General features: G+C 42.2%; 1 protein-coding gene across 1 annotated transcript in view; it reads left to right on the top strand.

Annotated features, from left to right (window-relative positions):
* Positions 1-26,322, top strand: part of LOC131225226 (uncharacterized) — a 128,505-nt gene that overhangs the window by 766 nt on the left and 101,417 nt on the right. Inside the window, exon 2 of the mRNA XM_058220711.1 lies at positions 21,619-21,777. Within this exon, the coding sequence (XP_058076694.1) occupies positions 21,619-21,777 (159 nt within the window). The remainder of the gene's footprint in view (positions 1-21,618; positions 21,778-26,322) is intronic.

The following is a 26,322-nucleotide window of genomic DNA, read 5'->3' as shown; positions in this document are numbered from 1 at the left end:
GTCTTAAACTCGATCGCCCTCTGACTCTGAACATGTTCGAGGAAGAATTTCTGGTCGAAACAGACCACGAACTCCTCCCACGTCCAAACGAAATATGGCCTGGCCATCCTGAATACGGACGACCACCAATGACGAGCCTCACCCTAAAGAAGATAGGTCGTAAGGGATACCCTCTAATCGACTGTGTCAAAAATCCTCACAATCTCAGTACACCATGCCTCGGCGGCAGAAGGGTTAGGATCACCCCTGAATCTCGGAGGGTCATGCTGTCTAAACTCCCAGAAAATAGAGCTAGTGCATGGCAAATCACCCTGATCAGATACTAAAGCAGTTGCAGGCTGACGAGTTTGTAACACGGTAGCGACAAGCTGCATTAGCTGCTGAAAATGTTCGGCACCTATAGGCACTGTCGGAAAAGCAAGAGCGACAGTCGTCTTGGGCGGAGGTACGGGTGCGACTGACGGAGCAAGAGCCTATGTAACCGGAACAACAGGCTGAGAAGGGGGACCGGTGGAGGAACTGGAGCAACTAGAGGTACAGGCACTACGGGCTCAACAGAAGGAACAAGCTGAATCGGGACCTCAAGAATCGAATCCTCTAAAAGGGGAGCAGGATGCGCTTGAGTAGAACAGGTATCTCGGGCGCCTTGTCCATGAGCACCACGACCATGTGTGCCACTACCACGGGTGCCACGTCTAGGAAGCATCGTCTACAAAATAATGACGATGTAAGGAATCAGGACAATTACAGGCTCAATACGGATCGAAAGGAAGGGTATCGGGACACTACTTGTCTTATGCTCCGAGCAGACATGGGATGTTATCCTGAGTTATTTTGGAATTACTTACTATGCTCTGATACCAACTCCTATCACACCCCAGACTTGGTAATTGGACTCACAAGGAACCCGATAGCCGGTTTTGGCTATAACAGCCTCCGTAATACCCCATTCTCGGCTTATGAGGCAAGTTCCGATCTTATGAAACCACAAGAAGGATTTCCATAACCGTATAACCATTTTCAATACGAGCATACCTAAGAGCACAATAAGTAAAATATTAAAAATAACAAATGAACACATCGCAAAATCCACTATAAATTTAAACTTTTACAAGCATTAATAAGGTTTAGAAGGACATACATAAGATAATAAAAGAAGGAGAGAAAAGTCTATAACACCGGGGTCCTTAAGCTCAACTCTAATCCAAGCTCTGCCGCTACGATGCCTTCCTAAGATCTCCTGGATGCATTAATCGTGCATAAGCTTATAGAAGCTTAGAGGGTGGTGAAAGTATGTGACAATAGTGCACAGAAGAATAATAAGAGGTACAGGAAGGAAAATATGCTCAATGACAATGTCACTAGCCTTACCAAGGCTTGTCATGAATATGATGCAATTAGTACTGGGCTCCTTACCAAGCCGATGCATAAAGGGGCTTATATAGCCGATGCGAATGCAATGTAAAGTGATATCAGTGCTCATATCTAATCCACATATCAAGTACATTTCCAATCATAAGGAAATCACCGAGGTCTATTACATTGATGGATAACTACTGCTCTACAGACCCCACACAGTTAAACGAGCATAAGGGACCTCACTACTCACTTATGAACAGCCAATCACTAGCAAGGCCTGTCGGTAGCAGGCCCATTTACGAGCTTATCAAACTCAGCCTAGCAATGTCTCCAAGCATCAGGCGAGTAAGGCCATACCCCTACCCAACCAACTACATGACAGTGTGAGTCACGGCTTAACGGTATAAGGCCCTCGTGCACTTAAAGTTTTCACTCGGTCACGGTGTTGGAGCAGATCCTTGGTACCATGGAAGTTTAAGAAATTTCACCCATGGGCATCCCATGCACCCGATATGCTCAAGTAATATTTTTGATGCCCACACATACGGTCATCCACGAATGTCCTTATGGAGGTAGCCCTGATGAAGCAAGGGCGGTATCATCAAGAAATGTGATTTCATTGCATGAGTCACACATATAGATCTTGCACTAGCCTCAGGCACTCAATATGCACAAGGGGAGAAACTCCATCGCTCAATGACCACCACACAATGTAATTAATTCACACAGATGATGCATATGGGTCACGATGATGTAAGTGCACTACCTGTAGAATATATTCCTCCTTTCCAATGAGGGACAAGATCTAAATACATAGAAAGGTACTCTAAGGAGAAGTGAGTCCTCTAGTGGAGCCCCAATACTTTGGGATGACCCACAAGTTGAGAGAGTCATAAAGCCTTAAGGAGAAAACGGTCCTAACAAGGTCCAAGGTGGGCCTTCAACCACCATGAGGACCCTATGGGCCTACCTTAAGGCCACCAAGGAGGACATCCAACTCAACTAGGTCCCAAAAGGTAGTCCGCTACACATATAAAGTAAAGTCCAAGGCCCAAGCAATCCACGACCTAGTGCACCATACACTAAGCCCAATATATAGGCAACATGGTGGGCCCTCAAGCAAGGTTTGGGCCCAACCATAAAGATCATGGGTCCACTTATTGTAGTGGGCCTAATGGACAACCCATTATTCCAACATATGGGTGATCCTTATATTTAAAACAAGTTGGACCTCACATCTCGGCCCAAGTATGGGTTTAATTTAATGGGCAAGAAAGGGCCCAACTACTTAAGTATTTAGCCCATAAAACCCATCACAATGGCATGATAATATAGGCCCCAAAGATCCAATGGGCCTATCAAAAAGTTTTAAGACAATAGGCCTAGGAAAACCCAACAAATAACTAAGAAGACTAGTCCAATAAAAGCCCAATTGGAATGGGCCTTAAATATGCACTAATTAAGCCTAAAATCTAATTAAAAATAAGGTAAGATATTTGTAACAATATCCCTAAATTTTGGTGGACCATGCTGCCCCAATACATCCATTTATGGGCAGCAACCATGGGCCTATTGCTGAAATTCCAGCCCACCCACAATCTGGCATTACTGGAAATTCAAAAATTAATTAAATTATATGTTTATTTTAGTTCCTAGTGACCCATACATGTCACAGGGGGGGTCCATCAAATGAAGGGAGTGGATTAAACACATAAATCAAATGGGCCATACTGCTGGACTGGACGTCTAGCAACAACCCAATGGGCTGGGCGTCCCATGGTGGGTAGCCTTATGGCCCTGGGTAATTGGCCCAAAACTCACCAAAATGGTCCCCAAAAATTGAAACTATAGAGGGAGGTAGCTATGTCTCACATGGACCAATATTGAATGGAAGGTGGGACAACAAAACTCCTCAAGGTGGGCCTACAAGGTGGTCAGGATGGCCAACCAACGCTGGACGCCCCAGCCTGTGCATCCCAACCTAATGGGCCACTCTAGGCTACACCACAGAAGGTAAAGGGGCCGTTGGCCTTGAAATTTTCTAGGTTGATACGTCCATAGGTATTCCATACCTCCACAAAATTTTATAATTTTTGGATAACTAGAAGTATTTTAATTAATTCAACGAAGACAGTATGTCTAGAAAATCTGTCTAACCTAGACATCTCAACGTGGTTGGACGGTTCTGCCCTTCCCACGGTGTGCACAGGGGTCCACTGGCCCCGTAAATTGGTAGTTAAGTCCTAACATGGGTGAACCATACCTTTAGAAAATTTTGTGAATTTTAGATACTTAGAAGTATTTTAATTAAATTCGAAATTACAATCTGTCCAAAAATTCTGGTAAGTGCAAAATTCTGGGTAATCCATGATTGAGCAACCAATGGGGTGGGCCCTGGAAGTCCAAAAATTGGGGAAATTAAATTTAAACCTTCACTCATATATGTAGTAAAAGTTGGGGTCCACCAAAGTAGCCCACCTAATCAGAAACTATTTTATAATTTTACATTTCCAAATTGCAACTTTGCTAAAATTACAGTAGAAAATTCAGCAAGTACCCATATTGGCCCACCCTTTTGGGGACCCAAATGAGGTCAATTGGGGCTAGAATTTGACATGCTTATAGGTAGGAAACCCACCTTCAAAAATTATATTTCACTTGGTATACAATTCCCCACCAAAAGCCCCAAATCCTAGCCTCTAGTTGGCCCAAATTTTGTTCAGACAAATTTGGACAGCAACATGTACTTGAAAGAAATTGAATATAAACATCATTTAAGAAGGGATTTAACCCCAAAATCATGTTGTGAACCACCCCAGTGGGCCCCACAAATATCCAGACCTTCCACATTACTAACCTCTTGATGTGGCCCACTTGGGTGGATTTGGTCCACATGTCTAAGGATGGACCACCATGGATGTCCAACCTCCATGGATGGTCTAGATTTTTGTTGGTCCACAAGGTGGGCCACACATACATGATCAGAATACTATCATCAAAAAAATAAAAGAAAGAAGAGAGAGAAAGATAATGGCCATAGGGAAAAGGGCTTCGCCACTATTGAGCCCTCCCAAGATCAATCACACCACACATCATACATTGATTAATATTACAATATAGATCTAGCACATGCATGGCCTATAATCAAAATGGATGGTTGGGATACCATTCCCACCATAAATCTAAGGTCTAGATGACCCATCATGGCATAAAATCAAAGAAAACCACCATGATGGGGATCCATAGAGGAAGATCCCATTCATAAGACATGCATGCATAAGGTGGACCATTCGGCTACACTTATGGGAATGTGTGGGATCTTCACCATTGATTGGTAGGTCCTAAACTTCCCTCATGAAGAAAAAAAAGATCTACACTATAGATATCAGATTTACTTCCTATAGAAGCACCCACCTCTTGGATCTTCAAACTTCCACAAGCACTATGCTCCTCAAGCTTCAAGGGCCAAAGATCAATGGTCAAGGTGGTGTTTCAAGGGTGAGATGGAGGGGTACAGAGGGAGAAAAGGGATTGAAAAATGGTGAAAATGATGCGATGTCCCAACCTCTTGCAATGGGAAAAGAAGGAATGAAATGAAAGAGAAAGAAGAGAAAGGAAAGTTATAGAGAAGTAATGATGGGTTGTAAGGCCTAGGGAAGAAAAGGTCATGATGGGCTTTTGTGATAGAGAGTGAAATGATGGCTTGCTGGGGAAGAAAACCCATAATTTCTAGGCTAGGCCCTAGGTTCTAGGGCTATAGGGTAGGTAGGCTAGGCAGCTAGGCTAGCTAGGTAGCCTTTATGGGAGAAGGCGCACTAGGGTGGGCCCCATGGGAAAATGTGTACACCCTACTAGGTAGGTCCCACAAACATGATTAAAGGCTTGAAATGATGCGCACCTACAACTTAGATTTACAACTCAAATGGATGCACGAGACGCGGCATTAGAACCGCGGCAATGATGTGAACGAGATGGCATAGGTCTCAAGTCGATCCAAGTCAAGTCTACATGACCGGACTCAAGGATGACAGCAAATGCTATTCGAGGGTCGTGGGTCTATAGGATTCGACTGTAGGGTCGTGGGCCCATAAGAAATGAAATGCATACTCACACGCATGCGTGCACATGCAGAAACTCGGGTCGGGTCTTACAATGTTGACCATCTCTAACCATACAAATGTTGCAGGTGAATCACCGGTTGATATAAAGGATAACGATCGTTCTGTGGAAGACGAGTTCAAATGGAGAAGAAGAATAATGCACTATTACTTTTATTTATTTTTTGCTCCCAACTTTGATAATGTAATAAGCTCCCATTGAGAGGGCATTTGATGATTTGTCAAATTCTTTTACTCTAATGGAATAATAAATATAGTTGATTTTACTCTTGTGAATGGGTTACCTTTATGAATGCAACTGGATGTGATTAAAAAATAATAATGATAATAATAAGGTGCAATTTTGAAGTATCCAAGTTTTACATTATTAACACCCAAAATTCTTGGGCACAAGTATGTACTTGGGCTGTGAAATTTCAGGATGTTACACTATTAAATTCATGTTGACGTTGGTTGCTCAATACGATCCCGAGCTGGAACAGATAGATGTTAAGACTGCATTTATACACATGGAGTTGGAAGAACAAATCTACATGAAGTAACCAGTGGGTTATGAAGTTAAAGGGGTAGAGAACAAAGTTTGTAGGTTAATAAGGTTGTTGTACGGCTTGAAATAGTCGCTTAGACAATGTTATAAAAAAATTGATTCTTTCATGTTGAGTCAAAATTTTACCAGGAGTGAATACGATCACTATATCTATTACAAGACACTGAGTGATAGCAAAATTCATCGTCCTAGTATTTTATGTTGATGATACGTTGATCGTCAGTCATGATATGTCTGAAATCAATGTACTGAAGACTCAGTTATCAGGGACATTTGAGATGGAAGATCTGTAGGCTGCAAAGAAGGTTATTGGCATTGATATATATAAAGACAAGAAGAGGAGTAGGCTTTGGTTCACTTCAAAACTTTATAGCCCAATACAAAGACCACAGTCCTACATAAGAACCTATCTAGTATACATTCCTATCGAAGGCTCCCACAAGAGGCTTTAAATGGTTTTCAATCGGCTAACTAATAACCTCGATCCTAGTCCAAAGGCTGACTTTTACTCCCACTAGAGGCTCTCACAGATACTAACATGTAAACACTCATGTTCAATGAATTCGACCCTATATAAGAGACTAGGTCCTACATAAGAACCTATTGAGTTTGGGTTATAAACTCTTACCATCAATCCTACATAAGGAAAGAGAGTATAGACTCACTAATTAAACTTGTTAAATTGAACCCCTTTGAATGCGTCATCTTGTGTTACTTGATTGGTGCTCTTTCGTGCTTCAATTCACTCCCCTTTCACTCTCACGATCGTTGATGTTGATGCTTTGCCAATGCTTCAACTCTAAGATTAAACACCTTCTATGCAATGGTTTATTGAGGTGGCCAAGGTGATAAGAGGTGAGTACATAAAATCTCCTACAACTAATGAGGTAGTTAAAATCCTAAGGGATTTACCTATAAGTGCTTCTATGGGATTTAAAAAAATGATATGACAAGAAGATTGAGTCTAATCACTAGAAAATAGTAGAGTTCAAGTTTATCTTCTCATTAAATGTTGGAATCCTCATTAGAGTGTTAAAACTTATGAAAATAATTTAAAATTCAAGGGATTAAAGGTCGAGGATGTGGGCTATCAATACAGAATAACCTAGCCTTCTATTGCACCACAAACCCCTCAATTTTTTCAAGAACCGAATGCCTTTTTATAATAAACTGATTTGCAACGACTATAAAATATCTAGTTAACGGCTCTGTCAATAGAATCGAAAAAACCCTTTGATGAGATAGAAGGTCCATCGATAGGATCGAACAGTCCATCGATCCCGTCAAGAAAATCCAAAATTATATATGTTGGTTGTTAGACTCATTCTTCGATTAGATCGAGTGGTGCTTCGATTCCACCGAGTCACATCAACAACCTATTGATAGGATTGAGGACCAGTCAAAAATTATTGTTTTTGGCTTATGATTTCACAGCAGCTTTGCATATCTTCTAGCCTTACTTATCATATTCCAATTAGGCTCCAAAGGCTAAGGGATTATCAAACTAGGTCTACCTATTAAGTCATGATCATTAAGAGGTTCAAATGTTATTTTGGGCCAAGGGTTAGGGTCACCAAGGAATCTTATATACATGTTCTTTGCTCCTTAATACCTATGGCTACTTATGTCTTCAATCTTCAGCTTCAAATGGCTCAACTGACTCCCTGACACAATGGTTCATGTGATTGACAAACAAGATGCACAAGTAAGTGCACTCACAAATTCCCCCTTTATCCACTTCATAACAAAAACCTCACTAAGATAATATCGTGGTCCATACCAATGACATACCCAAATAACTTGAAATATTACATGTCAAATATAAATGATTTACAACTTGAATACACCAAGACATGTAAACTTGCATTGTTCCCTTATACTTGCTCCCCTATTTTCATCAATCCCTGCATTAAATAAACAAATCTTATATAACATAATTCATTGTTTTGGTGAGACATAATCTTTCTTCCCCCTTTTTTTAGTATTTAACATAGAGTTAATTCTAATAGAGATACCACTAAAAACATAGCATGACACAACTCTATAAATCATGGATAATTTACCAATTATATGACACATATACTAATAAGGAAAGAGGGTGCATAAAAATATTAAATACATGGAGCATGCTTATTATAGTCATTCAAAAGATATACCAATTAAATTATGAATGGCCAATGATAGTATATACTAAAAAATATAATACCAACATTCAACAACTTTAAAACTTAAAAAATAAAAAACAAATGAGGCTAAGAATCCTCGAATATACCTATTAAGCACAAGATTGGGCTAAGTACTCGAATTTTCTTATAACACTCACTCGAATTTAACTATTAGGCTAAAAAATGAGGCTTAATCCTCTTATATAAGGTCACTTATCTGAGGTGTTATGGTCACCCAATGTAAGCCCCGTATCCTAGACCGTACCGTTCCATAGACTTCCACAGTCTTCCCGGTCGATTCCGGCAACCTTTGACCCTTAATCGGTATTTGCACGCGACCCTGATTCACACGCTGTCAATCCGAGTCGATTCAACCCAAGACTTGTACCATAGCGACCGCGCCATCGCCGTGACTCACGCGCCGAGGCGATACCCTGGTCGGGAGATGTGGGCCAGCGTTCAGTGCGAGAAAAACGCCGCGCGTTACAAAACCCGAGAGAATCTCTACGAGATGTCACATCAATCAATCAACCCATCAATCCCATCATGTTAAGTACATGTCAAGTACACATCATCTTTCACCCATTCTCAAGCAACCACAAAAGTCAAAAAGTTCTTACAAGCCCATACCTTTCTTACACCATTTGCCACAAAAGTCAAAGAAATCTCTTACACCCATCACTCACCCCATCCATCACTCCACCACCCATCACTCTCTTTCTCCCTTTACAACTCTCTCTCTCTCATTCATTCTCAAACCACTCTCCCAAGCAAGAGAAAATCCACACGTCCCAAGCCTCTTCAACTCTTCCAAGCAACAAGTGTAGCCCACCTTTCCCACCCTCTCATCTCCCATCTCAACCATCCAAACTCCATCTCCTCCGTTGGAATCGAAGCTAAGGAGCAAAGAAAGCCAAGGAAGCAAAAAGATCAAGCGGTGGGTGTGTCATAGGCTAGATTTTCATGTGTTTATGATGGGCCAAGTGAGGCCAACTGATCAATGGTTTGGATCTCACTTTGGACCCTAAGATGTGGCCGATGCCCCACTTGGATCATCATGATCATTCCATGATGGAGCCATTCTCCATGGACCCCATCATGATGTTTATTTTTCTTGTATACTTAGGGTCATCTAGACCGTCTATTTTAGTGGAGAAGGGATCTCCACCGTTGGATTTCGATTTAATGGGCCCACATGTAATGGGACCCACTTGATTTATGTTGTAGATCATTGAAGGGAGGGCCCATAGTGCCGGGGTCCCTCAATCACGCGTGTCCCACTCTCTATCTCTCTCTCTCCCTCTCTATTTCTTTTTCTTTTATGAGATCATGATATGGTTGTGTGGCCCACTTGAATGGACCCCATCATGAGGCATGTATTCTATCCAAACCATCTACAGGTTGGGCCCACTTTGTGTGTGTTATATCCACACCATCCTCCATGAGGTGGCTCACCTAAGCAGGGCCCACCTCTGATGTACTTATTACGTGCAACGTCCAGCGTCCCTGTCTGGAAAACACAAATATCAACTTGTTTCCAAGCTTATGGGTGGCCCACTCATGTAGGCCCCACTTTGATACATGTGTTTAATCCACGCCGTCCATCCTTTTCCTTAGACTATTTTAGGTGTTGAACAAAAAAACGGAGTCAATCCGAGGTTCTGTTGGACCATACCATAGCAAATGGGGGTTTTCACCATTGAAACCTTCCATGATATTTTTATATACCGAAAAATACTCAATATTTGACTCATATAGCCTGTCTTGAGATATGAAATCCAATGGTTGGATTCGATTTTCTCGATGTGGACCCCACCTGTGAAAAACCACAGGAATACAAATAAATAAAAAAACACACATCCGCAGCAACAAGCGCTGCTACTATGTCAGAAGGTAGTAGGCGCTGCCTACGCACCAGCGGGCAGGCGGAAAGCAGGAACCCATGGCCCCTGCCGTGGGCCCCACCATGATGTATATTTTATATCCACCCGTTCATCGTGTAGGCTACTTCCTGAAGTGGGCCTACTCCAAAAATCAGCCTGATCTAGAGCTTAGGTGACCCACACCGTAGGGAACAATGGGATTAAACGTCTGCCCTTGGAACCCTTTTTGGGTCCATAGAAGTTTTGGATTAGGGTGAAATTTGTTTTTACCCTTCATATAGGTCTACGTGACCTTATCAACGGGTTGGATGGCATATCAACATTATGGTGGGCCCCACGTGGAGCCCACAGTGATATATGTGTTTTATTACCACCGTCCAGGCAGACGGTGGAGCCCACTATGATATATGTGTTCTGTCCCCACCGTCTAGGGGACGGTGGGTGTGTGAGTGTGCATGTGTGTGTATATATATATAATATTATATTATATATAATGTTTTATATACTATATATAAATTATATATTATATTATATATAATATAATGGGTGGTGGGCCTTCATGTGGACACCCCCCCACACACACACCATGATGCATGGGTTGCACTCAATCCGTCCAACCATCTTAAGAAGCTCATTTTATGGCATGAGCTAAGGACTGAGTCAAATCTATAGATCAAGTGGACCCCACCTTGTTATATGTATGGGGCTCATCTTGAGTTAATTGTGGCCACCCATTGAGACCCCACCTTAACATATGTATGAGGCCCATCTCAATTTATTTGTGGCCCATTGGATGTGCATGTGGCCTAATTGGTGCGGCCCATTTGATATTCATAAGGCCCATGTGATTAGGCCCATTGTGATGTATTTTAAGGCCCATGGGCTATGGCTCATTGCAATGTACATAAGGCCCGTTGGTGAGGCCCATTAATGTGGCCCGTTTAACGAATATAAGGCCCATGTGATATGGCCCATTTGATATATTGAAGGCCCAATGGGATGTACCTAAGGTCCATTGCAATGTGTGATTCCAACATGGTTATGTAATGATGTTTACGACGGGCTATGCCTTGGGAGCAATGGTGGTTTGACGTCCACATTGCAAGCATAGTGTTGGTTAAATGTGCGCATTATAACTCTCCTTAGGGTCCATTGATAGGCCCGTACATATAATGTGTAGGCCGTCTAGGCCCATCTTCGTTGCTAACAGAATCCATTACCATATAACATGCTTAGTATAGTTTCATGATTCACGATCATACGCATCATATGTATGCTTGATATGAGAAGTGACTGATTATAGCATATGCCTTCGGGCAGATTATTTATGGGCTCTCAAATAGGCGGTGCTGCCTTACATGAGCGCACGATACGCGCAGGACTACTGCATGACTGGATAGTGTGATTCATGCATTCGCATTGTGTGATATGGTACTGTATGCCCTAGCGACATCAGGGTCATAGCTTCCACAGGCATATCATGGTTAGCAGGATTGGATACCGAAAATCTTGTTCTAGATGGGGTGCTATAGATATCCCTAGGTGAAAGTCCCTAAACCCTTATGGTACCAAGAGGTTGCTCCAATGTCTAGACCGAGTGGGTGCATGAGCACCGAGTGCTGATTACCAAATGGTTGTGCTTTCCACTGTGTCGTGGTCGGTTAGAAGGGGGTGCTGCCTTACCCGCCCGAGAGGTGGGGACAAAGCTCGGCTGAGTCCGACCAGCTCGAGGAATGGGTCTGCTATCGACGAGCTGAGCCTGATATTGGCAGGCGGATAGTGAGGTCTTTTTCACTCACCTTATTGTGTGCGATGGGGCGGCAATCTGGCTTAGAGTGTACTAGACCCCGGTGATATTCAAGAGTTGAGCTGTATTGATATGTGGACTTAGATGAGGATTTGTATGCTTGAGTTGCATTCTACACTGCATGGCCTTGATATGGCTGACATCATCCATGCCTCGCATTGCATAGCCTTAGTACGACTCATGGCATTCATGGATTCATCAGCATATTCCGCATAACTCTGATACTGCATAACTACTACCTTACACCCACACTTACACCACCCTCTAAGCTTTCCATAAGCTTATGCACGACCGTTGCGTGAAGGTGACGTTGGAGCACAGTAGTACTGAGGCAGGAGCGCTTTGTTGATCATCTTGGAGTTTTTTTTGTTTATCATCATTGTATTTCCCTTTGTGCGCATTGTACTTTTAAAGTTTTTTATCATAGTGAAAATGTGATGGAGTTTTTAATTAATGTTTGTAGGTTATGCCTTTGATTATGCTTATTATGGATCAAACTGATGTTGAAAATCCTCATCGTAGCATCCCAGGATCGGAACCTAGCAAATGGGTGCTGGGAGCCGAGAATGGGGTTCTACGGAGGCTGTCAGCGCCGGATTTGGCGATCAGTAATTTTGTGAGCCCGGTTTTCGAGTTTGGGGCGTGACACCCAAGGTTCTAACGAGGGACACCGTGGTGAAGGTTGTTAAAACATATAAGTGGCTAAGGTCTTCAAAGCTAAATGAGTCTACAAAATCAAATTCAGACTCCTTCATATCATCCCAGGTAGCCACCATTTCCTTACCTTTAGATCTTACTTTGCTAGGGAAATCATTGACATTATGTTCATAACCCTCGTAGTTGTAAAATTGGACTTCCTTAGGTTGTTTAACAAATTAACTTTTATGATTCCCAACCGTCTTGTCCCTCTTGTCACTACTCTTCCATCTTTTCAATTTAAGAAATTTCTTGAATTTTCTTTCGAAGTTATCATCCTCGTCTTTATCATCACTATCACTTTTGGATTCAATAATTCTATGCTTATGTGAATGTCTATGTGCTATTTATGAACGGCTAGTTTCTTTACTCTAGAGGGTGTCTTAAAATGTAGTTCATAAGTTTGTAGGGAACATAAGAGTTCTTCTGCATTCATCTATCTATATGTATACACTTTTCTATTAAGGTTATGTTATGAGTGAACCTATCTGCAAGGAATCTAAAAAATTTTGTATATATATGACCAATCGAGATCTTCTTTCCTAAACCTCACATGCAGTTGCAAATATTGTTTAGTTTATAATAAAACTCCATGAAAGTTTCAGACACTTTCATTCTAATGTTTTCAAATTGGGTCATTAAGTGTTGAAGCTTCAATCTATTTACTTTGCTAATTGCCTCGTGAGTGACTTGCAATATATCACACGCTTCCCTACCCGTTTCACATGTGCAAATATATTTGAATTCACTAGGGAAAACTGCACAGTTAATAGCATTGAGAGATTTCACATCATAGGTATATCGAGCTCTATCATCAACACTCCATTTGGATTTATCTTTAAGAGTGCTAATGGTTCTATTATCAACCATGACTTATTCTGCGGGTATAGTCTATCCTTGTTTAAAAATTGCCCAAACCATAAGGTCAAGGGATCTTAGAAAGACTATCATCGTAGCATTTCAATAGGCATAGTTAGACCCATCAAACTAAAGTAGTCGTGTGGCGGCACACCCTCTTGGGCACACATTTCTAAGCTCATTGGATCAACTCAAGGTAGTTAAGCCCTTTGAGAGCTACCCACTTTGATACCAGTCAAAATAACATATGAAGTAGGATACCATGGCTATGTGTGGAAGCTTGATAATGCTATGGAATGAATGGTTGTCCAAGAGGAGAGTAATTAGACTAAATAAATTTTTTACCAATTAACGTATAATTGCTTACTTAAACTAATATGCCAATATAAACTAAGGGAATTAATTGTAAGGCTTCCAAGCCAATTGATGGTCTAATCACATTGACTACAACAGATATATCATTCAAGAAACTAATATATATATATATATATGTGTGTGTGTGTGTGTGTGAGATAATGTACATCTATGTGGGGGATGTGCTAACTATTAACTCCTAGCATTCATGTATTTATACATACATATAATTCTCTAATTAATAACATAAGCATAATTAAATAAGTATACAAATGTCAATCTCAAACACGAGCATGTATAGGGGTTCGATTTTCCTACTCCACTCCCGGTGGACGCTGTCTCCCTGAGTGTATCAGATTCACTATCAGAGGTTTTAAATTATGTTCACCTCTAACCTTTACAACCTCAACCTTACATAAGGACCACGATCCTATACAGGAACCTATTTAGAGTTCACTACCGTCGGAGGTTCCTGCCAGAGGCTTTAGTTGGTTTTCTATCAGATAACCAACAACCTCTGTCCTAGTCCAAAGACCCGCATTTACTCCCACTAGAAGCTTCCACGAAGACTAATACGTACACACCCATGTCCAGTGAACTTGTCCATACACAAGAGCCTATCTCTTACACAAGAACCTATAGAATTTGGGTTACAAACTCTTGTCATTAATCCTACAAAAGGAAATAGAGTATGGCGTCACTAATTGACACTTGTCAAATTGAGCCCTTTTGATTCATCTCCTTAGGTTGCATAAAATATAATCTTCGTGCTTCAATCAGCTCACCTTTTACTCCCCCAATCATTGATGTTGATGCTTTACCAATTATTCAACTCTAAGATAAAACACCTTACATGCAATGCTCCATGTAGGTGACCAATGTGATAAAGGTTGGTAAAATCTCTTACAACTAACGAGATAGTTGAAATCTTAGGGGATTCACCTAGAATGGTCTTCTAAAGGATTTGACTAATGATATGTCAAGAAGATTGAGTATAATCTCTAGAAAATTGTGGAGTTCAAGTTCATCTTCTCACAGGAGGTTGAAATCCTCATCAGAATGTTAAATCTAATGAAGGTGACTTAAAACTCATAGGATTAAAGGTCTAGGATGCGGGATATCAATCTGCAATAACTTAGCCTTCTATTACACCAAAAACCCATCAGTTTGCCTAAGAACCGAATGCCCTTATATATATATATATATATATATATATATATATATATATATATATATATATATATATATATATGATTTGCAATGGCTATAAAATAGTTAATTAATGACTTCGTCAATTGGATTGAAAGCCCATTCGATAGGATCGAAGGTCCTTTGATAGGATCAAACAGTCCGTTTTTAAGAATTATATCTATTTTTTTCTGGACTCATTCTTCGATCGAATTGAGCAGTCCTTCGATTCCATCTACTACCATTAACATCCGGTCAATGGTATAGATGACCAATCGAAAATTACAGTTTTTGACATGTGATTTCACAATAGCTTTGAACCTCTTCTAACCTTACTTATCAAGTTCCAACCAGGCTTCTAAGGCTAAAGAATGATCAAACAAGGTTTGCTTATTAAGTCATGATCATCTAGAGGTGCAAGGGTTGTTTTGGGTCGAGGTTAAGATCATTAAGACACCTTATATATATGTTCTTTTCCCCTTGATGCTCATGTCCACATGTGTATTTGGTCTTCAGCTTTCAAGGGCTCAACTGACTCCCTCACACATTAACTCACATGATTGACAAACATGGTGCACTACACCAAAATAGTGAAAATGACACAAAAATGCATGGTTTTACGATGGACCTTATCCATCGTATAAAAACAAACAGATCGTCCGTTGAGAAATTTTATGACGAACCATGTCTATCATAATGTATGAAGAAGTCCATCTCTAATTCATAAAGTCCCACCCTGGCAGAATTTTGGGTGGTATTTTTTCGACAGACAAGAATCTATTGCAAACTCTAATTTTTTTACGGATATAATTTATTGCAAAGGTCCATCAAAAAATTCCATCTAAATATTGATTTTAATAATTAGCGGCAGATTATATGTGGCATTGTAATGAACATGGTCCATTACATATTGTTAAGACTCAAGTATTGCATATTTATCCCTTCAATTACATTAGTTTTCCTGGCCTTTAATTGATAACTTGATTTAATTATATACGCTTTTGTCATGCGAGGTGATTTGGAAGCTTGTCATGAATATGCACTTGAAAGGATGAATTTAGAGCTCAAAATAAGATAATGAAGAATTAGAAGTCATTAATGAAGAATCCGTGAGCCAAAGATCCAAGGAAACTAAGTGAGGAATGAAGAGAATCGAAGGTTTGAAGTGAAGAAAATGAATCCTGAAAATTGGCCAGAAAAATGATATTCTGAAACTCTGAGTTTAAAAAGAGAAAGTCCTGAAACAATTTCAAAAATAAACTTTGATGGCATCGAAGTGACTTAGATGGCATCTCCAATTAATGAATTTCATGCTCAACACACTAGATAGTTCTGGATAAATTTTGATGGAATCAAAGACAATTCGATGCCATCAAAGGTGCAATCGAAGATTATTCGATGGCATCGAAGTTTTCCATCGAAGATGCACAGAGTGCATAAATTTGAGGCGATTTGCGAACTTTTTTGATGTGGTGCGAAAGTTTAGTTGTAAAACTATTTAAAGGAATCCCTAGGCTACTACAAATCATCTTCTAGGGTTTAGAAAGGGAGAAAAGGCCTAGGTGCAACACCGACAATGATCTTTCACTTCAATTTCTTCACAGTTTTAGTGGATCTTTTTATTTTTATTGTAAGACCTGTATCTTAGACCGTACCATTCCGTAGGTTTCCATGGTCCTCCCGGTCAAATTTCGGTAACCCTCAACCTGTATCTGACGTTTGCGCACGATCCTAAGCTGAGACCTACATACCGAAGTTGGCTCAACCTGAAACTTGTATCTTAGCGATCGCGCCATCACCGCAATTCCAACGATATGACTCGCGCACTGATCTAATACCCAGGCTACAAGTTGTGGGCCTGGGTTCATTTCAAGGAAAACGCCACGCGTTATAAATTTCGAGGGAATCTCTACAATGTCTCATCAATCAATCAAGTACACTCCATACCTCAAGTATAAGCAATCCATCCCTCCTTTTTCCCAAGTCAACTCTCTCTTCCCCTACCCATCCCTCTTTTTCCAAATTTCAAACTAAACCTTACCTCTCCATCTCCTTTCTTTACAACACCCATCCCATATCATCCCATCACTCCTCTCTCTCTCTCTCTCATTCTCTAGCAATTTTCTAAATCCCATGAGAGCTCCAATGTCCAAGCTCCTCTCTCCTAAATGATAAGTGTGGCCCACCTTCTCATCTCCCATCTTAACCTTCCAATCACCATCAACCTCCATCAAAAGTTAAGGCAAGGAGTATACAAGTCCAAGGAGCTAAAGGAGTGATATAGGTGGGTGATCCACTGTTAATTTCAAGTTTTGGGCCCACTTGTTGTGGGATCCACATTGATGTATGCAATGTAAAGAGGGCCCATAGTGGCGGGGTCCCTCTATCTCACCGTTTCTCTCTCTCTCTTGTATGGAATGGTGTGTGTGGCCTATCATGAAGTAAGTATTTCATCTATGCCATCCACCGAGTGGCCCACATGGCAATCCATTTGGACGGGCCTGATCGAAGGAAAACACAAGTATTAGTTTGATCTGAGGCCGATGTGGGCCACACGTCTGGAACCACCAAGGCATATGCATTACCTCCACACCGTCCAATGGTCAGGATGGCGAGGCCCACCCTCATATTGATGTGGATTAATCCACGCCATCCAGAATGTCCAGACCTCCTAGATGCTAGACATGTATTATATATACATGATATATGTTATATTTATATATATATTATAATATATATTATCATGATATGAGGTGGGACACACGTGTGGACCCACCATGTAAATATGTATGAGATCTCCACCGTTCAGAACATCCAGGGGTCTGGACGGTGGCTCTTTATAATTTATATATATTATATTGTATTATAATATGATATATTATATTATATTATATTATATGTAAGGTGGGCCACATGCGTGGGACCCACCACTGATGTATGTTTGTATCCACGCCGTCCAGCGATCTGGATGGGTGGAGTCCACTGTGATGTATGTTTATATTCACGCCGTCCATTCATCAGTTGGACAGGTGGAATCCATGGTGATGTATGTTTATATCCACGCCGTCTAGTAAGCTAGACAAGTGGAGTCCACCGTGATGTATGTTTGTTTCTACACCGTCCATTCATTTGGCGAGTTCGTCTTTGGCTCAAGACGAAAATGAAGCAAATTCAGTCCTCTAGTGGGCCACGTATGTGGACCCCACCACTGATGTTTGTATTACATCCAAACCGTCCATCTATTTTGGACCACCTCGTCTCACGGCTTAAGACTAAAAAATAAGACATATCTAGTTATCAGGTGGACCACACCACAGGAAACAGTGGATTGAACACCTACCATTAAAACCCCCTTTTAGGTTCCAGAAGTTTTGAACCAATATGATATTTATTTTCCCTCACTGTTCAGGTTTTTAGTGAACTTATGAACAGTCTGGATGGGAAATAAATGTTATGGTGGGCCCTTTAAATTTTAACATTGGAAATCATTATCACCATTGTTATTCATGGTATGGTCCAGATGATCTTTTGATCTGATTTATCAATTGGATAATGCTCTAAAATAATCTCTATAAATGGATGAATTGTGTGGCTCACTTGTTGTATTTAAGAGGCCCAATATGACGTATTTAGGGCCCATGATTAGAGGCTCATTGTGATGTATTTGGAGCCCATGGGTAGAGGCCCACTGTGATATACTCGGACCATTTGATCGGCCCAATTAATTCAGCCCATTTGTATCAACTCATTTGATCGACCCAATTGACTTGGCCCATTTAAATTGACCCATTTGATTCGACCCATTGACTCGGCCCAATTGATTTGGCCCATTTGTACCGGCCCATTTGATTTAACCCGTTAATACGACCCGATGTTATATACATTGGCCCATGAGTGAGGCCCAATGTGATGTGTATATGCCCCATAAGCGAGGCCCATTATGATGTGTATTAGACCATTGTATGAGACCGTGGACTCATTATATGATTGACCCTATGAGCATCATTCCTTAGGAGCAATGTTGGTTAAAGGTCCACATTGATGCGCAATGATGGTTAGACACCCACATTGTGACCTTCCTTTAGGCCTTGTTAGGCCTTTCCTCATCATTTTCTCATGGGTTAACATTAATTAGGCCCCATTCACCATAGACGGATGGTTTCGTGCTATCGGGTTTGACATAACCACGACCGAGGGCCGATCTTTATATTATGGTTCGATCGGCTGTTCATATATGGACCCCGCCTTGCTTATAGGCCGATTTTCGATGCCGATTATCGATGTTGATTACTGGTGCCGATTATCAAGGCCGATCCGATTGTCAAGGTCGATTCTGATGATTGAGGCCGATTCTGATTATCGAGGTCGATTCCGACTATCGAGGCCGATTCCGATTATTAAGGTTGATTCTAATTATCGAGGGCGACTCTAATTGTCAATGTCGATTGTCGAGGACGGATATCGAGGCCGATTGCCGAGGCCCATTGTGATGTATATGCAGGCCATATTTGAGGCCCATTCTGATGAACATTCGGCCTCGGCTTAATGCATTTGAGGCCTATGTAATGTATGTGAGGCCTATGTGATGAGGCCCATTGTGGTGCATTTGAGGGTCAGGCGATGAAGCCCGTTGTGTTGTATATTAGGCCCATGTGAGAGGCCCATCGTGATGTATATTAAACTCTTAAGTGAGGCCCATGGTGTCACATATTAGGCCCTTGTGTGAGGCCATGGGTCCACTATATGTTAGGCTCTATGCGGCCCATTCCTTGGAGTCAATCTTGGTTAAATGTCTACATTGTCGAGGCCGATTGTCGATGCTAGTTATTGATACTGATTATGAGTATGTGAGAGCACAGCATCATAATATATGCCCATACGCATCATCTGCATGTTTATTGTGAGATGCGATTGGTCATTGCATACGTCATAGTACAGATGATTTATGGAACTCCCTGATAGGTGGAGTTATCCCACATGAGCCCACGGCATGCGCAGGATTGATGTATGATTGGACTACATAACTCATGCATCTTTCATTATGCGATAGTGATTACTATACGCCCTAGTGACATCAGGGCTGTGACCTCCACAGGCATGTCGTGGACAACTAGATGGGACATTATAAATGTTTAGTTCGAGCATCTAGGCACTTTGGATGTCCGTGGGTGAAAGTCCCTAAACCTCCAAGGCCAGGAGACCGAGTGTATACATGAGCGCCCGATTGCCAAATACCCGGAGGTCACATCTCTTACTGTGTCGTGGTCGATTGGGAAGGGGTGTGGCCTTACCCACCTGAGAGTAGGGGGCATAGCTAGGCTGAGTTTGACCAGCTCATGAATGGGTCTGCTATCGACGTGTCGGGTAGATATTGGCTGACTACTAGTCAGGCGGATAGTGAGGTCTCTTCCACTTGCATGGTCATGTGTCAGTGGGTGGCGATTTGCATGTAGAGTATACTAGACCCTGGTGATGATCCTAGAGATGTACAGTACTGATTTGTAGAGCAGGAGTTACATACTCATTCATTCATTCACTATCCACTTGAGCTGGTGGTGCGCAACTATTTGTTATGTGTACATTCACAATGGCCAGGATTTCGATTGGGGTGCATGACTTACCTGAGATCAGGAGTTTATCACATTGAGTCTGACTATCTAAATTAGGTATGGGACTGGTTTGGATAGAAGTCCCTTGTGATGGACCCCATAACTTGTGATACTATGTACCATCATCCCGACTTCACACTCCAGAATGGTCATTCCATTCGCACCGCATATTGCATTACATCCGCGGCATATGATATTATGAGTTACTGTGTTTCTACATATATATGGTCTAGATATGGCTGACAGTATTCGTGAACTCATCAGGAATTGTATATTGTATTGCATCCTCGGCATATGATATTTAGCTCTTTATGACTCCTCTCTTGTATAGCTGATCTGTATTACGTACTCTGATATCATATAATTCATGATCTTACCAATATTTTTGAAATTGTATGATCATGGCATTATATTGAATACTTAGCACTTACCTTGTGCACACACTTACACCACCTTCTAAACTTTCTATAAGCTTATGCACGATAGATGCGTGCAGGTGACGTTAGGTTGCAGTAGCGTGGAGCTTAGAGCTTGTAGCTGACTTCTGGAGCTTTGATTTTGACATGTGTATTTTCCTTTCAGAATTGTATTCAAATGTTTATATTAGTGGATATGTGATGATGATGTTGCCTGTGTGATTTGGGTAAACTTGTGGTTATGCTTCTTACGAGATAAATGTATGTTGAAAAATCCTCCTTATAAGATCCCAGGATCGAAACCTGGTATATGGATGCTGAGAGCCGAGAATGGGGTATTACAGAGGCTTTCGGCACCAAATTCGACGATCAGGATTCCTGTGAATACGATTTCCAGGTTTGGGGCGTGACAGAAGTTGGTATCAGAGCATAACTTGGGAATACCTGAGGATAGCATCACATATCTATTGATTGTTATCCTACACTCTATGATTATCAAGAACTTAGACTAATTAGGTCCCGAGTTTGAATAACTTAGCGGTCTTCTGTTATATACTCTTAACGTGCGTGCCTTTGAGAGTTCTCAAGGTTGATAAGTGCCTTTATTCTTCCCTATAGGACATGCCACTTAGAAGAGTGACTCGAGCGAATCCCACTCCACCACATGAGGCTCCAGCTTTACCACCTGTAGCCCCCACTCCACCCCCAAAGATCCTTGCTCCCCAGACTGAGGATGTTGTTCCTCCACCTGAGACCGGTGTGAATCCAATCGTACCCGTGAGTGCCTCCCACTTATAGCAGATGTTGCAGGCTGTGACGACCGCCCTCCAGGGGCAGGGCAGGCACCCCATTATTTCGCCATCCCAGACAGAGCAGGAGCATGCGAGTGCCCTTCTTCGAGAGTTCCAACAGTTCGATCTACTGCGTTTCCAGGGCGAACCAAACCAGACAACAGCCGAGAGATGGCACTCTAAGGTAGAGAAGATTTTTGATATGATGGCATGTACGACCCAGCAGCGAGTCTGGTTAGTCGTATTTCTTCTCCATGGTGAGGATGAGCACTAGTGGACCTCCATTACTTGTGTTGCAAGGCCTAATTTCGTCTGGACTTGAAAGGATTTTATTGATCGATTTGAGCAGCAGTACTTCCCCGACCACATTTGTTGTCAAAGAGCGTCAGAGTTCGAGACTCTGATGCAGGGGGACATGTCCATGGCACAATACGCGACCCGTTTTGTGGCACTATATAGGTTCACGCCGTATTTGGTTAATGATGAGGGGCGGAAGGCCCGCCGTTTTAAGAACGGCTTATGTTTTAGCCTCAGGAGTCATGTCGTCGGACACATGCTCCCGACCTTTAAGTAGGTAGTGTCACGCCCCAAACTCGGAAACCGGGCTCACAAAATTCCCGATCGCCGAATCCGGCGCTGACAGCCTCCGTAGAACCCCATTCTCGACTCCCAGCGCCAATTCGCCAGGTTCCGATCCTGGGATGCTACAAGGAGGATTTTGTACATCAGTTTGATTCGTAACAAGCATAACCAAAGGCATAACCCACAAACAACAACCAAAAACTCCATCACATTTCCACTATAATCAAAAACTTTACAAGTACAATGAGCATAAGGGAAATACAATGAAGATAGATCAAAAGCTCCAAAAGAAGATCAGCTACGCGCCCAAGCCTCAGCGCTGCTGCGAACCGACGTCACCTGCACGCAACGGTCGTGCATAAGCTTATAGAAAGCTTAGAGGGTGGTGAAAGTGTATGCTCGAGGTGATAATGTAGTTATGCAGTATCAGAGTAATGCGGAACATGCTGATGAATGCTAAGAATACTATAGCCGTACCAAGGCCATGCGGTGCAAGGAATGATGTCGGCCATACCAAGGCCATGCAATGCGAAATGCAAGTCAAGCATACAAATCCTCATCTAAGTCCACATGTCAATACGGCTCAAATCTGGAATATCACCGGGGTCTAGTACACTCCAAGCCAGATTGTCGCCCCATCGCGCGCAATAAGGTGAGTGGAAAAGACCTCACTATCCGCCTGCTAATATCGGGCTCGGCTCGTCAATAGCGGACCCATTCCTCGAGCTGGTCAGACTCAGCCTAGCATTGCCCCCTACTCTCGGGCGGGTAAGGCCGCACCCCCTTCCAACCGACCACGACACAGTGGAAAGCGCAACCGTCTGGTAATCGGCACTCAGCGCTCATGCATTCACTCGGTCTAGACGTTGGAGCAACCTCCTGGTACCATAAGGGTTTAGGGACTTTCACCCAGGGATATCTATCGCACCCCATGTAGAACAGTATTTCTGGTATCCGATCCTGCCAACCACGATACGTCTGTGGAGGCTACGGCCCTGATGTCGCTAGGGCTTATAGTAACCATATCACATAATGCGAATGCATGAATCACACTATCCAGTCATACAACAATCCTGCGCGTATCATGCGCTCATGTAGGGCAACACCTCTTGTACGGGAGTCCCTAAACAATCTGCCCAAAGACATATGCTATGATCAGTCATTTCTCATATCAAGCATACATATCATGCATATGATCATGAATCATGGAATTAAACATGCTATAAAGGATGGATGACGTGCATAACGAAGGTGGGCCTAGGCGGCCTACACATAACACGCACGAGCCTAACAATGGGCCCTAGAGAAAGTCATAATGCGGAGATTTAACCACACTATACTTGCAATGTGGACGTCAAACCACCATTGCTCCCAAGGCATAGCCCTGACGTAAACATCATTACATAAATCATGTTGGGATCGTACATTGCAATGGACCTTAGGCACGTCCCATTGGGCCTTAAATACGTCAAATGGGCCATATCGTATGGGCCTTGTATTCATCAAGTGGGCCACATCATTGGGCCGCGCCAATGGGCCTTATGTGCATTGCAATGGACTATAAATTGTGGCTTAAGAACGTATCAAATGGGCCTAATCTTATGGGCCTTCCATGTGTTAAATGGGCCTCGACAGTTGGGTCCCATATATGCATCAAATGGGCCTACTCACATGGACCTTATATATATATCAAATGGGCCTCGCCAGTTGGGCCCCATACGTGCATCAAATGGGCCTCAACCCATTAGCCACATTACATCTTAATGGGCCTCGACCCATGGGCCCCTAATACATTAAATGGGCCTCGACCCATGGGCTCTATATATACATCAAAGTGGGCCTCAACCATGGGCCACAAGTACTGAGGTGGGCTTCCCACCATCAATAAATTATATATAATATAATATATATACATATATATTTATATATGTAACATATAATATTATATATAATATAATATTATATATATACATATAACTTCTGTAATATAATATTATATACTATTATATATATAATATAATATATATACATATTATATTATATATTATATATAATATATAATATAATATTATATATAGATATATATACACACACTAGCACACACACGCACCCACACACACACGCACACACACACACACAGCAAGCTCCACCGTCCAGGCGGACGGTGGAGATAAAACACATACATCCGTGTGGGCTCCATGTGGGGCCCACCATAATGTTTAGATGCCATCCAACCCACTGATAAGGTCACATGGGCCCAGTTGAAGGGTGAAAACAAATCTCACCCTGATCCAAAACTTATGTGGACCCCAAAAGGATTTCAAAGGTAGAAGTCTAATCCCACTGTTTCCTACGGTGTGGGCCACCTGAGTCTTGGATCGAACTGATTTTTGGGGTGGGCCCACGTCAGGTAGGGGCCCACCATATGAACGGTTTAGATAGCATATAAACATCAAGGTGGGGCCCACGGCTACGGCCGTGCTGGGCTGTACGGCGGCCAGTCCGCCCGCCCGCTGAGCGCAGGCAGCGCCTGCTGCGGCTCTGACACAGCAGCAGCAGCTGCTGTGCTCGGTATATTTTTTTTTTCTTTTTTTTTTTATTTCTATTTTCTCGAGGATTTAACTGGTGGGGTCCATATCCAAGCCATCCACTCCATCCAATGGCCTTCCATGGCCCTAGACAAGCTAAACGAGCCCAATATTGGACCTGTTTCGGCGCATAAAAACAATAGGGAAGGTTTTAATGGTAAAGACCACCATTTGCTACGGTATGGCCCGCCCGAAGGCCTGATTGGTCCCATATTTCGGCTCAACGCCTAAAAGGTGGTTGGGAAGGGAATGGATGGTATGGATTGAAAACATGCATCAAGGTGGGGCCTATATGAGTGGACCACCCCAAGGCTTGGGAAAAAGCTGATATTTGTGTTTTTTTTTTTTTTCCAGCAACGTCCAGCGTCCCTGGACGCTGGACTTTCCATATAGCTAGGAGGTGGGCCTGCTTAGGTGGGCCACCAAGGGATGGATGGCAGGGCACTACACATATAAAGTGGGCCCCACTTTTAAATGGTTTGGATAAGGTACCTACCTCATGGTGGGGTCCATTCAAGTGGGCCACACAACCTCATCATCATAACAACAAAATAAAATAAAATAAAATAAATAAAAAGAAATAAAATAAAACGGGAGAGAAATAGAGAGTGGGACCGTGTGATGGAGGGACCCCAGCACTATGGGACCTCCCTTCTCATTACATGTGGGTCCATGAAATCGAAATCCAACGGTGGAGATCCCTTCTCCACTTAAAATAAACGGTCTAGATGACCCTAAGCATGTAAGGAAATAAACATCATGATGGGGTCCATGGAGAATGGCCCCATCATGGAATGATCATGATGATCCAAGTGGACCATCGGCCACATCTTAGGGTCCAAAGTGAGATCCAAACCATTGATCGGTTGGCCTCACTTGGCCCATCTTAAAAATATCGAAATCTACCCTATCAAGACACCCACCACTTGATCTTCTTGCTCCATTGGCTTCCTTAGCTCCTTGTGCTCCTCTTTGATGGAGGAAGATGAGAAATGGATGGTTGAGATGAGAGATGAAGGGGTAGGAAATGGGCCACACTTGAAACTTGGAAAAAAAATGGGAGAGGGTCTCATACGTATGGAATTGCTTAAGGGAGAGTTGAAATGAGAGAGAGACTTGTAAGGGAGAGAGAGAGAGAGAGAGAATGATGGGTGATGGAGTGATGGGGGATGGTTTGGGTTGAAAAATTGTAAAAAGGTGTATGGTTGTTGTTGAAATTTGGAAAAGAGGAGTGGTGAGGTGGAAAGAATGGTGGACTTTTGAAAAAGGTGGAGATGGGTTGTTGTACTTGAGGTATGGGATGCTTTAATGGTTGATTGATGGGACTAATTGTAGAGATTCCCTCGAAATCCGCAACGCGC

The sequence above is a fragment of the Magnolia sinica genome, chromosome 2 (assembly GCF_029962835.1).
Source record: "Magnolia sinica isolate HGM2019 chromosome 2, MsV1, whole genome shotgun sequence".
NCBI lineage: Eukaryota > Viridiplantae > Streptophyta > Magnoliopsida > Magnoliales > Magnoliaceae > Magnolia > Magnolia sinica.
The sequence above is the reverse complement of the archived record's forward strand: the minus strand, read 5'-3'. Positions and strand labels throughout refer to the sequence as shown.